The 15,212-nt window shown below is 44.7% G+C and overlaps 1 protein-coding gene across 1 annotated transcript; it reads left to right on the top strand.

The window, feature by feature from the left end:
• Positions 1-4,648: 4,648 nt before the first annotated feature.
• Positions 4,649-14,819, top strand: LOC104988335 (pregnancy-associated glycoprotein 2-like). Its single transcript, XM_010839615.1, has 9 exons — positions 4,649-4,704; positions 7,038-7,179; positions 8,144-8,261; positions 8,401-8,519; positions 9,890-10,083; positions 11,006-11,122; positions 12,632-12,773; positions 12,859-12,957; positions 14,670-14,819. The coding sequence occupies exons 1-9, from the start codon at positions 4,652-4,654 to the stop codon at positions 14,814-14,816; spliced, it is 1,131 nt and encodes a 376-aa protein (XP_010837917.1). The 5' UTR covers positions 4,649-4,651; the 3' UTR covers positions 14,817-14,819.
• Positions 14,820-15,212: the final 393 nt, after the last annotated feature.

The following is a 15,212-nucleotide window of genomic DNA, read 5'->3' as shown; positions in this document are numbered from 1 at the left end:
AGAAAGCTGAGCGCTGAAGAATTGATGCTTTTGAACTGTCGTGTTGGAGAAGACTCTTGAGAATCCCTTGGACTGCAAGGAGATCCAACCAGTCCATTCTGAAGGAGATCAGCCCTGGGATTTCTTTGCAAGGAATGATGCTAAAGCTGAAACTCCAGTACTTTGGCCACCTAATGCAAAGAGTTGACTCATTGGAAAAGACTTTGATGCTGGGAGGTATTGGGGGCAGGAGGAGAAGGGGACGACAGAGGATGAAATGGTCTGGATGGCATCACTGACTCGATGGACGTGAGTCTTAGTGAACTCTAGGAGTTGGTGATGGACAGGGAGGCCTGGCGTGCTGTGATTAATGGGGTTGCAAAGAGTCAGACACGACTGACTGACTGAACTGAACTGATCCAGTCCATGTTCAAATTTCCCTGATTCTCTAAAAACAGATGTCTTTTCACAGTTTATTGAAAGAATGTACTGTTTCACTTTTAAATTGTTCTCTTTTAAGACTAAATAACTGTCTCTCTCCCCAATTTTAAAGCCATTTATTTGTTAAAAAACTGGGAGGAAGTGGCATGATTTGTCTTATAGAATGTCCCAAGTATTGGGTTTAGAGCAGGGATCCACAATGCCGGCACCAGGACCAATACCATTCCTTGGTCTATGGAGAACCAGGTCGCAGAGCAGGAGGTGAGCAGCAGGCCAGTGAGTGAGGCTTCCTCTGTATTTACAGCTGCTCCCCATCGCTCTCCCATCAGCCAGAGATGGGACAGTCTCATTCCAGGAAAACAAGCTCAGGGCTCCCACCGATTCTGCATTATGATGATCTGTATAATTATTTCATTACACATCCCAATGTAATAATAAAAGAAATAAAGTGCACAATACGTGAAATATCTTTCAATCATCCCGAAATCATCTCCCTACCAACATTTGTGAAAAAATTGTCTTCCAGGAAACTAGCCCCTTGTGACAAAAGGTGAGGGAATGTAGGTTTAGAGAATTGCTTCTCTATATCTTTATCTGTGTTTTTCCTGGGAGACTGGTAGGTAGATCTAGACTTGAGGTCAAAATTTTTATTGGAATATTTCATATGCAGATATATATTTCTTATGGTGCTACTTAAAGAGTCTCACTATTTCTAGTTGCCTCACTTTGAGAGATGCTGAAATGCAGTGCCTTCTGATGTTGCCAGCTTCATGGATCCATTATATACTCCCCTTAAGGCAATGGCACCCCACTGCAGTATTTTGCCTAGAAAATCCCATGGACGGAGGAGCCTGGTGGGCTGCAGTCCATGGGGTCGCTAGAGTCAGACACGACTGAGCAACTTCACTTTCACTTTTCACTTTCATGCATTGGAGAAGGAAATGGCAACCCACTCCAGTGTTCTTGCCTGGAGAATCCCAGGGAGGGGAAGCCTGGTTGGCTGCCGTCTATGGGGTCGCACAGAGTCGGACACGACTGAAGCGAAGTAGCAGCAGCAGCTACCTTTCATTTATGGTTTCAGCATCCATTGATGACCTTTGCCCAGATCCATTGTTTCATGAGGATGTTGCAAAATAGTGCTTTCCTGTTTCTACCACTCCTTCTGTTTTAATTTCTGGAATTCTTCAATAAAAATAAGATTCTTTTAACTGTTTGTAGTTACATGGAATCTGCTACATACCAATAAAAAGGCATAAATATTGATGACTATTTTCTTTCTCAGCGCTCAGAATGGTGTTAGTGCCCTAGCAATCTGTCACAGTGACAAATGAGATGTTGTCTACTAGTATTTTGAATTTCTGACTTTTTATACATTTAATTTGTTCTAGTTAATGGATGTAATGCTAAAATTATCCCAATTTTGGCTTCTTCATATGGATTCCTATACTTTCTGTCCAGTCCCCACTGGTCTTTGAAGTCCTTCAACTTTCCTCTCCTTCAAGAGTCCCAAGATTATACTGTGCACTTCTGCACCCAGTCCTGAAATCAGCCATCTGTTTAAGAATCCGTGGATCCTCTGGTGGGAAATGCATTTAGAGGCTACATGTTAGACTTCAAGATAGTGATTGTTATCAAGCTGTCATTGCTTCTAAGCTTTTCAGTTGTCAGAGCAGGAAGTATAGACATTCTTTATTAAAAAAAAAAAAAAAAGGAATGCAATTGATGGTACAAACTTATTCTTTCAATTCAAGTTTTAAAATTGCAGGGTTTTGCTTAAGCTTCTTTATTTTATGTAAAACTCTTTTCTCTAACCACTGAAATTTTTACCTCAGAACAACATCAGCATTAATTACTGACTCACTTTAACCTGTAACATACATATGATACTTTCACAATAAGAGAAGCAATATCACCAACAATAAGTTGTTAAATATAGCTTCAGATTTCTTTGTGTTTTTTGCTTCTGTTTTTCTTTTGGTTTGTTTTGTATGGGTCAGTATTTTTGTTTGTCTTTGTCCTTAGAAGATATTCCACTCTGCATGTAGAGTCATAATTTTGAATTTTACAGCAACTCAAGCAATGTTTTGATATGTACAGCCAATCACCAACTTGTTACAATTAGACTTATTAGTCTTTGTTCTCAATTTTGACACATGTGATTACTTTTTGATTCTGTAACACATTTTCATGGCTGCAAATCAAAGTATAAAACAAGAAAAATCTCAATTCCCTACCCCTCATCAATAAATTACATTTTAGTAGTTTTTGGCTAATTCTTTTACTCTTTCTAAATGAAATAGATATACATGTGTATAAGAAGCAACAAACTCTAAGAACTTTTTTGGACGCTCTTTTTTTAAAAAGCAAAATACACAGTTGACAATGTCACCCATTCCACTACTCCTTCATCCACATTATACCCCGGTGTTGGGATGACCTGTGTCTTGTTGCAGATTCCCCCATGGATGGTCACTTCAGGTATGTTGCTGATATTTTGCTTTTAAAAACAATGTGTAGTAGACAGCTTGTGCATATGGCTTTTTATATTTTCACCAATGTGTCATTGGGTAGATCCCTAGGAATAGAATTGCTGAGTTAAAGAGCAAATGTGTGTGTCATTTGTTAGATGCTATCATATTCCCTCTGTAGAGACTGAACCACCAAAACTGGATTTAAACAATTTGCAAAAATGAGGGTTATGACATTGTGCCCCATCTATACACACCTGGTGTCTAGACCAGGCCCCTGTTGTTGTATCCAAGGGACAATCCAGGATAGATCTCATGCAGGAATAGGCCCTGGGAGTCCTGGAAGAGCCAGGAAACACGATCGTCTTTCCTTCAGCTGTGGTAACAGTTTAACAGATAGCCCTGTTCATCTCAGTCTGGGTTGGAGCCCAGACTGGCGTGGTTTTCTTTGCCTTCTTTGATTGGTAAGATACTTCAAAATTATTTTTTCTTTGTTTTGTTTGGCAGTCAAAATTTTTCATGGCATGGACCCTACTGGAGACTTACATCAGACATATATCCATTTATCTTCAGCAAATTGGCATTATTAAGGTCATTGATTGATATGTCCCTGGTGATCTTTCTTTGTAAATAGAAAGAAAACTAAAATGTTTAATATACATTCAGTCTCATTTAAATCAACCAACTTGAATTAAATCCCTCTCTGTTCCCACTGCACTTCTACTTCTAGGCCAGAAATAAAACCTGCATAGACTGAAGGCTGAATCCAGCCCACTGTGGTGGAGATTTGGCTCCCACTATATTTGAGGGGGATAAAAATTAGTTACTAACATTAAAATCATGAACTTGCACATAAATATCCAGACTTCTGACTTCTCTCGAAAACTTGGCCAACTGACCCACTTTCCAGTATGGCTGAAGTGGAGGAGAGGCTGCTCCCAGTGGAAAGGCATGTGCTGCCCAGTGTTGAGCACGGCTGCCTAGGCTTTGTATCATTTCTCTTGCCTCCTGGACCCTGAGTTTGTGAGAACTAGACTGATAGCTTGATTAAGATAAATACCACTCGTGTCTTGATCAACTTTGACTTTCCACCATCTAACTCAGACACCAGCACACATGTCTTCCTTGTAGGTTTGTTGGACGATATAAAATATCTTGTGGATGCATATGGCACTTCTTCTAATACTGAAATCATGCAATTGAAATACTGCTCTGCCCTAAATCTTTGATGCAGATTGACATAATAGGTGCCCCTGATCTCTGCCATTAGACCCACTACCTAAAGCCACTCATATGTCCTTGGGCTGCCTCTCAAGCCTTCACTTTTCCATTTGACCTCTTTTCCTCCTAACAATCAGCTCTCCAATGAGGACAGCAAACCATACCTCATGAAGTGGCAAAGCAGACCACGTGAGATCATGAATGTCTAGCATGGCCCCTAGTACTCATTTTTATGGTGTTCTTAGCAGTTATTTTCTCCAAGTTGGCAAGTTTCTCCACTCCTTAGATGTCCATGCACTTCAAGCCTCAAGGAAGAGATGACAGTAGAAGTCTCTGTATTCTGATAATTTTCTAAGATCATTCACCAAAGACAAGGATGGAGATAAAAATTTTATCAAGAACTTTGTATTTTTATCAGATCCATTAGTGCCCTAAAGCGGACAATTAGGGCAGGTTAGAGCACATATAACTAGAAGCTCCTGGTCACCACTGCGTGCTAAGGAACTAAAGCTTCCCTGAGTACTTGGAGCCAGGAAAGTAGCATGAAGTGGCTTGTGCTCCTCGGGCTGGTGGCCCTCTCAGAGTGCATAGTCATGTAAGTATGGGGACTGTAATTGGCATCATCTTCCTTTCTGGGTTAGAAAGAAATGGAATATTTCCCTGATAGTCTTAAAGTTCAACTCTTACTTATTGATAAGCACCTTTCTATAGGTACTTATCCTTGCTTCTTTAGCCTTGGGCTTCCCAGGTGGTGCTATTGGTAAAGGACCCCTGCAAATATAGGAGATGTAAGAGATGCGGGTTTGATCCCTGGGTCAGGAAGATCCCCTGGAGAAGGACATGGCAACCCACTTCAATATTTTTGCTTGGAGAATCCCACGGGCAGAGGAGCCTGGCAGGCTGTGGTCCATAGGGTCATATAGAGTTGGACAGGACTGAAGGGGCTTAGCATGCATGCATGCACCTTGCTATAGAAACTGTGGGTCCCTGGGTCGAGGTACAGGTTTGCATGGTTGCACAACTCTTGGAACACCATCATGTGGTGACCTGCTGAAAATGGAACTCCTTGTAATTGCAACCTGTACAAATGTATGTGTGGTCCTGTGGAATAGCATTTTTCTACTTTTTATTCTAGGTGTCCTCTCTGTTCTCTCTCTACTTCAGTGTGTATATGTCTATGTCTGCATCTCTGCTTCTCTCTCATTTATCTCTCCATCTCTTTGGAAGTCTCTGTGAGTGCAGATCTGAGAGGATAATAGGCAGGAAGGCCAGGGGTCTCCAAACGGACAAAATAGCCTGCAAGTGTCAGACATTTTTATCTCTCAAGCGGCAGGAGGAAACCAATTAATGATATATTTTTCTTTCTCTATACAAATTTAAAAGGAGGTTTCTCTTAAAATACTGTGTTGCCATAATGACACCTGGTTTTACCTAAAGTTAACTATTCTCAAACATTGAGATAACCAATGCATTTTTCTTATGGACATGTTTGACTTAAGCTATGCTAATGTGCTATGCATTTACCCCAAACTCTGTCTTCAAGTCGGTTCCGCCTCATGGCTTAGAACCTACTTGACGAACCAGCATGTTATACTCAGATATTGTTCTCCTAATCTATGTAAATAAAACTATTTGTATGGTAATCTGTCCTACAAGATTCAAGTTAATCATTTTATGGCCCAGGATGAACATTGATGCCAAGATTATCCCAAAATTCATCTTATGGGTGAGGGGCCTGGTGCCATTCTGAGTTTTAAGATATTCCTTTCTTTCATTAACCGACTGCTAGTGGAGAAGGCAATGGCAACCCACTCCAGTACTCTTGCCTGGAAAATCCCATGGACGGAGGAGCCTGGTAGGCTGCAGTCTGTGGGGTCGCAAAGAGTCAGACATGACTGAGCGACTTCACTTTACTTTTCACTTTCACGCACTGGAGAAGGAAATGGCAACCCATTCCAGTGTTCTTGCCTGGAGAATCCCAGGGATGGCAGAGCCTGGTGGGCTGCCATCTATGGGGTCGCACAGAGTTGGACATGACTGAAGTGACTTAGCAGCAGTGACTATACAACATCCAGCTGAAGACTAGCAGGGGGGTACTCTTTCTGCCCTCTTCTGATGCCTATGTCAGAAGCTTTCCCTGTCTCCTTTATACTTTAATAAAACCTTATTACACAAAGCTCTGAGTGATCAAACCTCATATCTGGCCCTGGATTGAATTCTTCTCCTCTGGAGGCCAAGAATCCCGGCCATCTTTTAATTCAGCAACAATCTTTCACATCTCTCCGTGTTGTTTTTCCTTCTTTTAATGTTTCAGTTTTGACTCATCCTTGCTTCTTTAGCCTCTTAATTTCCCTAATTTGTTTCCTATCTCCCAGATTCTTCTCTCAATTCTCTGTTCCATTTCTATTGGAGGAAGATAGGGAGAGCTACTTCTTTGTTGTTTTACATCTCACAAGCAGTGTGACTACATCCGAGTGACAAACTACTTGAATTTCAGATTTCTTCCCTGTACAAATAAGATAATGGTTCTCTTCTAGAACCTTCCTCCCTGAGCTTCCTTGAGAAGGATATAGAGGGATGGCAATGGCAATACTAATGGCTGTCATTATTGAGATTTAAGATATATCAGATACATGATATCCATCACTTCACTTATCTCCCAAATTTTCTATATGGCGGGGGGATCATTAAATTCCACCTTTTTACCCAGGGGTAAGCTGAGAATCCAAATGGTCTTACCCAATGTTACACAACAGAACCTGTATTCAAACCTACGTCCTTGCCATGGTATTTGCATGGCATTCCGATAATACGGTGACACTCATAAAAACGCTTGGAAAATACACAGTGTATTACAATGACAGTTATACCTTAACAAGGATAGCTAATTGTATCTTCTCTGTTTCTTTTCCTAATCCTCCGTGAAAGTTTGCCTCTAAGGAAAATGAAGACCTTGCGAGAAACCCTGAGGGAAAAAAACTTGCTGAACAATTTCCTGGAGGAACGAGCTTACAGACTGTCCAAGAGAGACTCCAAAATAACTATTCACCCCCTGAGGAACTATCTGGATGTGAGTTTATTGGGAGGATGGCTCTCACAGCGCCCCCTGGTGCTCTGGCCTAGCACTGTGGTTCTTCCGGAAGTAGCAGGTGGGATGTTGGGGCTGGGGCTCCTGCAGGAGTCAGAAACACTGAGGCACAAGGACCCCATTCCAGAGGAGAAGGCACTCTCATCCACAACTCTTGGTCTGTGGTGACTGGGCCCAGCAATGACCAGGTGGCAGGTAAACATCCATTTCTGTGTCAAAGATGTGTCATAAGTTTGAGGGAGATTGTTCCTTCTGAACTAAGTGAACCACTCAGTTACAGATGAAGGGTGAACCATCTCCAGTCAAAAGATAAAGCCAACTGCAAAGCAAGTGTGCATCCCCAGGCAGAGGAATTCAGCTTCCACAGATGCAAGAATAACAGCAGGAAAAAGTTACTGAATCCTTATTCTGTGTAAGGCCATAAGAATCTAACACTGTGGTTATTGTTATTAGATTAGAAAAAAGGGTATGTTTTGTCTTCAAAATTGTGCAGGCTAGCCTAAGAGAAAGGCAAAGAGTAAATATATGTCAAATGAAAGGGTCACCTGTGTGGTGTTGATTGGATGTTGTCTGAGTTTAGAGGGAGTGGCTGGGATTGATCAAGGAGGACCTCCTGGAGAAGGGTGTGCTCAGACTGGGTTTGAAGAGGAGACTAGAGAGCTTCTCAAATGAAGGCATCAGGACTTCCTTGGAGGTCCATTGCTTATGACTCTGGGCTTCGAATGCAGGAGGTAATTTTTCAACCCCTGGTCATAAAGTGAATATCCCGCATATCACATAGTGCAGGAAAAAGTATCAAATGCAGGCACCTCTGAGAACAAAGGCTGTGAGCTGCATGGTGATTGGAAAGTGATCTCAGGAGACATGTGACACCCAGAGGGAGGAAGAAGTGTGGAAATCGAGGGGAGCCAGATCTGCACTAACCCACCCTTCCTGGTCCCCATAGATGGCCTACGTGGGTAATATCACCATTGGAACACCCCCTCAGGAGTTCCGGGTCGTCTTTGACACAGGCTCAGCTGACTTCTGGGTGCCTTCCATCAGCTGTGTCAGTCCAGCCTGTTGTGAGTACAAACACCGCCCCCTCCCCCAAATCAACCCATCTTTTACTTGCCCTCTCCACCCTTCTCCACCCTTCTCTCCACCCTGAATCTCCCTCTCCACCCTTGGCACCTGACTGACACTCATCTCTTGTGTCTGCAGATACACACAAAACCTTCAATCTTCACAATTCTTCCAGCTTCGGACAAACACACCAGCCTATTAGCATCTCCTATGGACCTGGGATAATTCAGGGATTTCTTGGCTCTGACACCGTTCGGGTAATGTGGAAACAAAAGCTGAGTCAGGACTGACTATGGAGTGACCACTGCTTACAAAACAGATACAGGACAAGCTGGCAGGACAGTCCTACCCTAACTCCCATAGATATTGGCCTCTTACCCACAGGATCCTGTCCCTGGGGAGACAGTTTCCATAGTGACACACAAACAAATGGATTAGCTAACACAGAGAGGGGCTTGGGCTGTGGACTTGCAGCTCCTCTGCCCATGAGCAGCTCAGGGTTCATTTTGCTGGGAGCCAGAAGAGGGGGAAAAAGCACCAACTTTTATATTCTCAGACTGTGCCAGGCACTTTCGTGGTAATAACTTGCTTAAACCTGCAACAACCCCACACAGCAGGTGCGTTGACTAGCTAATGATACAGATGAGGAAACAGATGCAGACAGCAAGGGCTTGCTGAGGTCACAGGTGTGGTAAGCGGTGGATCTGGGCTGGCTTGTCAGAACTGAAGCTGGTGGTGGGTATTCGGGGAAAGGATAAAACTGATCTGGGGACCCTGGGCACAGTCAAGCACTTCAGGTATGCAGGGTGGATAATCAGGAGGCCAGAGATGTAGGTGGGCCTAAGTGTGTTCTTAACGTATGGGGCCTTTGGGAGTCTAATAAAACCTATAGCCTCCCTCCCCCTAGTGCCTGAGTAGTTCACCTTTCTCTTTCTCTTTCTCTCTCTCTCTCATACACACTCACACAAACACACATATACCCCCAAAAGGGTATTTCCCAGGCAGTAATTTCATAAGAACCCTGCCAGAAACATTGTATAATAGACTTCTGTCTTTCTGGGCAGATGCAGAATCCAAAATACATTACCATCAATTTACTCCATTTCTGACATCAGTTCAGAGAGATGCCAGAAAAGGCTCTCCTGCTCTTTACTCATTTTGTCCACAAGGGGACACCATTGGGTCCTGGCCAGACTCAGTTGCCCCACCTGTACAAGAAGGCATGAGGCCAATTTGACTCACTCAGATGGTGTTTTTCACAGGAGCAGATATTTTATTTTATTTATTTATTTTAATTGGAGGCTAATTACTTTACAGTATTGTAATGGTTTTTGCCATACATTGACATGAATCAGTCATGGGTGTTCCTGTGTTCCCCAACCTGAGACCCACTCCCCATCCCATCCCTCAGAATCATGCCAGTGCACCAGCTCTGAGTACCCTGTCTAAATCCACAGACCACATAAATGGAACCCAAATTCCCCTCCAGGCTAGGTCTAAAAATCTGAGGTCTACCGAGGACACACAAAGACCTCAGATCTCTGCAGTGCTAATGGCATCTCTTCCTCAGCCCAAGCCTAGACCCACTTAACAAAACTTTATGTGGGAACACTCTTCTCGCCCACAGATCGGGAACCTTGTTAGCCTTAAACAGTCGTTTGGCCTAAGCCAGGAGGAATATGGGTTTGATGGTGCACCCTTTGATGGCGTCCTGGGCTTGGCCTACCCCTCCATCAGCATCAAAGGTATCATCCCCATCTTTGACAACTTGTGGTCGCAAGGTGCCTTTTCTGAGCCTGTCTTTGCCTTCTACTTGAACACGTAAGTCTGAGCTGGACAGTCCCTCTCCAAATTAGTTATAAGATGCTTTCATTTGTATGAAAATTATGCAACAATTGATACAGAAGTATGCTGAGAGATGATCTAACCCAGGAAAACTATGGCCCCAGGGCCCCACCTGGGTTCACCACTGGCTTTTATAAATAAAGTTTTATTGGTACACAATCAGGCTCTTGGATGCAAGAGCTGGGGCTTGGAGTAGGGGGTGAGCGAAAAGGAAAACTAATGCAAGGTGTCAGGATACAAGTTGGAAGAAAAGGCAACAGGATTTGCTGATGAATTTGACATGGAAGGAAAGAGAGGGATGGTGGAAATCTTTCCTTCCTCATGAACATTTCACTGGGCACCCAGGACCAGCTAAACAATTTTCAGGAGTCAGTGCAAAATGAAAGAGTGGGACCCAAAACAAAAGTGTGGGATTTCTTTTTCAACAACTATTGGGAATTTCAAGACAGGGAGAGCAGAGGTGGGGGCCCTGCTGAGTGTGGGGCCCAATGGACAGCACAGGTCACAGGCCAGTGAAGCCAACCCTGAATGACTTGAAGCCACACCCTTGGTGTTCTCAGGCCTTGGTTTTTCTGAAAAAATACAGACTGTACAAGGGGGAAGCCAAAAGCCTTCAGCACACTGCCCTCTGAGAGTATCTGACCACCCTGGTCGCAGGAGGTCCAGGGCCTCTTCTGAAGACTGAGTGGATAGAGACCTGCTAGGTGGCCCAGCTTCTAACCTCCTCTGTGCCACTCATTAGCCAGCGACCAACCTCAGTCTGGTTCTCAATTGCTCCTAGACTTGATTTCTGCATCTGTACATGGGGCCTTATTAGGGCCTTGATGGGTGGACAAGCACAACTCTCAGACAGTGCTGTTGTTACTGTCCTCAAAGGATCCCCGCCCCATCTCTATAGATGCAAGCCGGAGGGCAGTGTGGTGATGTTTGGTGGAGTGGACCACCGCTACTACAAGGGAGAGCTCAACTGGATACCAGTGTCCCAAACTCGCTACTGGCAGATAAGCATGAACCGGTAAGCCTCTCACTCTGAGGATCACCCCAAGTGATGCTCCCATATCTGTACATGGACACAGACAAACACACAAATGCACTACCAGACACACAATTAACCGACATACACGCCAACCACTACGACACAGACAGACACACAGGCACACATACAAAGACACTAGTAGGCACATATAAACATGCATAACCAGCCAGAGACACACAAGTACACACACAGAGCCACATATGAATACACATAAACACAGAAACACAAAGATACACAAATCACCCATGGGTTCATAATCACTCCAGGCCTCCTGCCCAGGGCTCTGAACAGGGTCCATCACAGGGTCCAGAGAGGCCTGTGCAGCTATGGGAGGGCTGCACCCCTGAGTGTGAGGTGGGGAGCATGGTTATAGGACTTTACAGTGTGATGAAAAGAGGATCAGGGAAAATTTCCTCAGCCTGAACAGAGCTGTGATAACATGACCAACTGTCGAGGGCTACATGGGACCAAGGAAGTTAGTACAGATAAATGTCAGGTTAAAAACAGGGAAAGTCCTGAAGACATGGGGAAACTTGTCTCCTTAGGGAGAAGCTAGCCAGCAGTGGAGAGAGGTTGGCCACAGTCTTGGGACCCGAAAGCGACTCATAAAAAGAGACACCCCACGTCCCTAGGCACACATGGGGCAGGGGTTATAACTGAGAGAATCAGGAAGGTGGGATCCAAGAGTGGCTTGAGAAGAAGAGGTAATCATTGATGAGATTCTGTGTTTGACCCTCAGATAAAAGCTTACTGGTCCATTGAGGTTCTGTGTCTAGTTAGGTATCACCTGGTCAGGGTCTCAGGGTCTGAGCCCAGTGAGGGGTTGCTGCTCAGAGATATCCCCTCCCAGGGCAGCAGGTCTCCCCCACCCCTATGAGAATCTGCTGCCGCAGGAACCTCCATCTTTACTGTGTGTTTGTCCCATTGTTGGTGAGACATCAGATATACCTCTCTGGGTGGTCTTCATTTCATTATTTTCACAGTCTTCATTCACTCATTCAACAGACAAGCATTGTGCATCCACTGTGTGCCAGGCACTTTAGGGATGTGATGAGAATAAAACTCGTCCTCACATCTAAGAAGGCAAATGTACAAGAAATGACACACACACAGAGTGAATTGTCACTTTGGTACATACTAGACATGAAGAAGGGTCTACAGATAGTGATGAAGACAGAAGACTGATATACACTGGGGGAAAGACTTCCCTGGAACCACGACAGTTAAGCTGGAATCTGGAAGATGAGGAGAAATTAGCTAGTCAGAGGGGAGGGAGCTCTTCTAGGAAGGAAGCATGTGTCAAGGTATTAAAGAGCCTGGTGTATTCAAGTGCTGCATTCACGCATGTCAAGGAAGGTGCTGTGATAAGAGCAAAGGAAAAGTCAGGGCAAGAGATGAAGCTCTGGTCAGGAGACAGTCAGGGAGGGGGCAGCTGTGAAGGAGCTTTCTGTATGACCCTGATGCCCGCTTTGTCCTATTGTCTCTCAGCATCAGCATGAACGGGAATGTTACTGCTTGTTCTCATGGATGTCAGGCCCTTTTAGACACCGGGACATCAATGATCCATGGCCCAACAAGACTGATCACCAACATCCACAAGCTCATGAACGCCAGGCACCAGGGTTCTGAGGTAAAGGGTCATGCTACAGGGTCACTTCCAGTCTCCCCACATAATAAGGATCCTCTGGGCCAACCTGTCTCCTTCTCTCTAACAGTATATGGTTTCATGTGATGCCGTAAAGACCCTGCCTCCTGTCATCTTCAACATCAATGGCATTGACTATCCATTGCCCCCTCAAGCCTACATCACCAAGGTAAGGGGCCATCCCTGAGGGTTTGTTCTCTAAATTAGGGTTTGCAGGAACTCTTGGGCTACTGCTGGGAGGAGGGCACCCTCTGCAGGCCAAACCACACCATTGCAGATGCTGCTGATCCACTATGGCTGGGCCAGCACCTCCACAAAATCAACCACTTGAGAGTAGAGGACAGTCTGGGACATCTATCCTCCTGAAATAAATGTGGAGACACCACTCCATGATGACATAGTGGGAGTCACAAGGAGAGGGGAAACACTAAGGGCCTCTGCCCTCATAGATCTTCAGTTCAACTAGACCCCTCAGATGCAGGAACTCAGAAAGTCAGCTCTAGGGATCCTTAAAATAGGACATGTGACAAGGGGGGTTGGCTGGTGGCAGTCCCTGTGTGTGCTCCCACCATAATGATTAACAGTCTCCCTTTCCTTATTGAAATTGTCCCAGTTACAAAAAATTACATGGCTACCTTAGACCTTGACTGCAACTTCCCCCTTGCTAAGACCCAGTTTCCCCTCTGTGAGTCAGGCTACCTGACCCCTCTATGGGGAGGTTGGATGCTAAGGTGATTAAAGGGTGCACGGTGACTGCTCAGCCCTGACACAGGGTGGAGGCTTCACGTCAGCTCCCTGTGGGAGTTCAGAGCAGGCTGTTGGGCTCAAAGAAGGCTTTGAGGAAGAGAGGGAATTGCAGTAATTCTAAAACCCATGACTCATGGCACCATAGGGAGGTCTGCTTGGGTCTAGGCAAATCTGCCCTGGGTTCCATGCAAATGGCACCTCACAGTGCTCTGCAAAGGGACCCTGGGACTTATTAGGGGTGTTGAGGACTATGGACCAACGGGTGGGGATGGAGACCAGAATAAGTCACCCAGCCAAGCCTGGAGTGGCCAAAGGCTGAGTGTGGGTCCAAACAGGCTTTTCAGAGGGGCTGAGCAAAGGCTTAAAGAATGTGTTGTGAGCGCTGCTTTGAATGTATTTAACATGTATAACCAACAGTGAGCTACTGTATAGCACAGAGAACACTGCTCAATCTAAGGTGGCAGCCTGGATGGGAGGGGTGTCTCTGGGACAAGGATACATGTGTATGTATGACTGAGTCCCTTTACTGTCCACCTGAAACTTCAAATACCGTTAGTTAGCTATACTCCAAAACAAAATTAAAAGTTAAAAAGAACCAGTTTTGGGGACGCAGGAGAACAGACATTCTCTGCAGAGAAAACAAGGAGCAGGGGTCAGAAGGAAAGAAACAATATGAGGAGAACTAGGAGAAACTCTCTTCTTCTTTTCTTAAAAAACTGTATTGCAGTATAGCTGATCTTCAGCGTTGCCTTAAGTTCTGCTGCACAGCTAAGTGATTTAGCTGTACATATACAAATATATATATTCTTTTTCATTAGTTAGTCAATAAATATTGAATACAGTTCCTTGCTCTAGAAGTAGGACTTTGTTGCTTATCATTCCTCTGTATATTACTTTGCATCTGATCATTCCAAACTCCCAATCCTCCCCTCCCCACACTCTTGCCATATTGCAACCACATGTCATGGCCCTTTTTGGTTTTGGATGAACCCTCATATCCCCAGCTGCTGAGAAAATCACCTGATACTTACCAAAAGAGGGAAATAAAACCAAGAAGTATGCCAGGTCTGGATATTGAGGAGGGAGTCGCAGTAAGCACACAGGCTGACTGGTATGTCTCTCTAACTCCCCAAGGCTCAAAACTTCTGCCTTAGCATCTTTCATGGGGGCACAGAAACTAGCTCTCCAGAGACCTGGATCCTGGGTGGCGTCTTCCTGAGACAGTACTTCTCAGTTTTTGATCGAAGAAATGACAGGATTGGCCTGGCTCCGGCAGTGTAAATGCTTGGACTCGTTCAGGAATCAATCAGGCTGCTCCTAACACACACTCACTCACACTAGGGCACTCCTGCCCAGCGATGCTGGTGAACTGTGTTTGGTGCTCTGCAAACTCTATTCTCAGTAAAGAATAAAATGTTTCACTCTTAATGGTGCTAAAACAAATGGGTGCCTCTTTTTGGATCTGGCAGGTGCGTCATAATCAGGGAGGATCTAGAACCAAGTTTGAACCACAAGTGAGAGGAGCTCAACTCCAGCTGGTTTCAAGGAAAGGGGAGACTTTTCAGAAGGACACTGGAAATCATGTACATAGGAACCAGAGCAGATAGAAAGATCTCAGTGACTGGACCCAAGAAATCAGAAGTCATCAGTTCTCTCTTTCTCACCCTCGCTCTTTCC

The sequence above is a fragment of the Bison bison genome, unplaced genomic scaffold (assembly GCF_000754665.1).
Source record: "Bison bison bison isolate TAMUID 2011002044 unplaced genomic scaffold, Bison_UMD1.0 scf7180017864124, whole genome shotgun sequence".
In the NCBI taxonomy this organism is placed as follows: Eukaryota; Metazoa; Chordata; class Mammalia; order Artiodactyla; family Bovidae; genus Bison; species Bison bison.
This window is presented reverse-complemented; position numbering and strand designations above follow the sequence as displayed.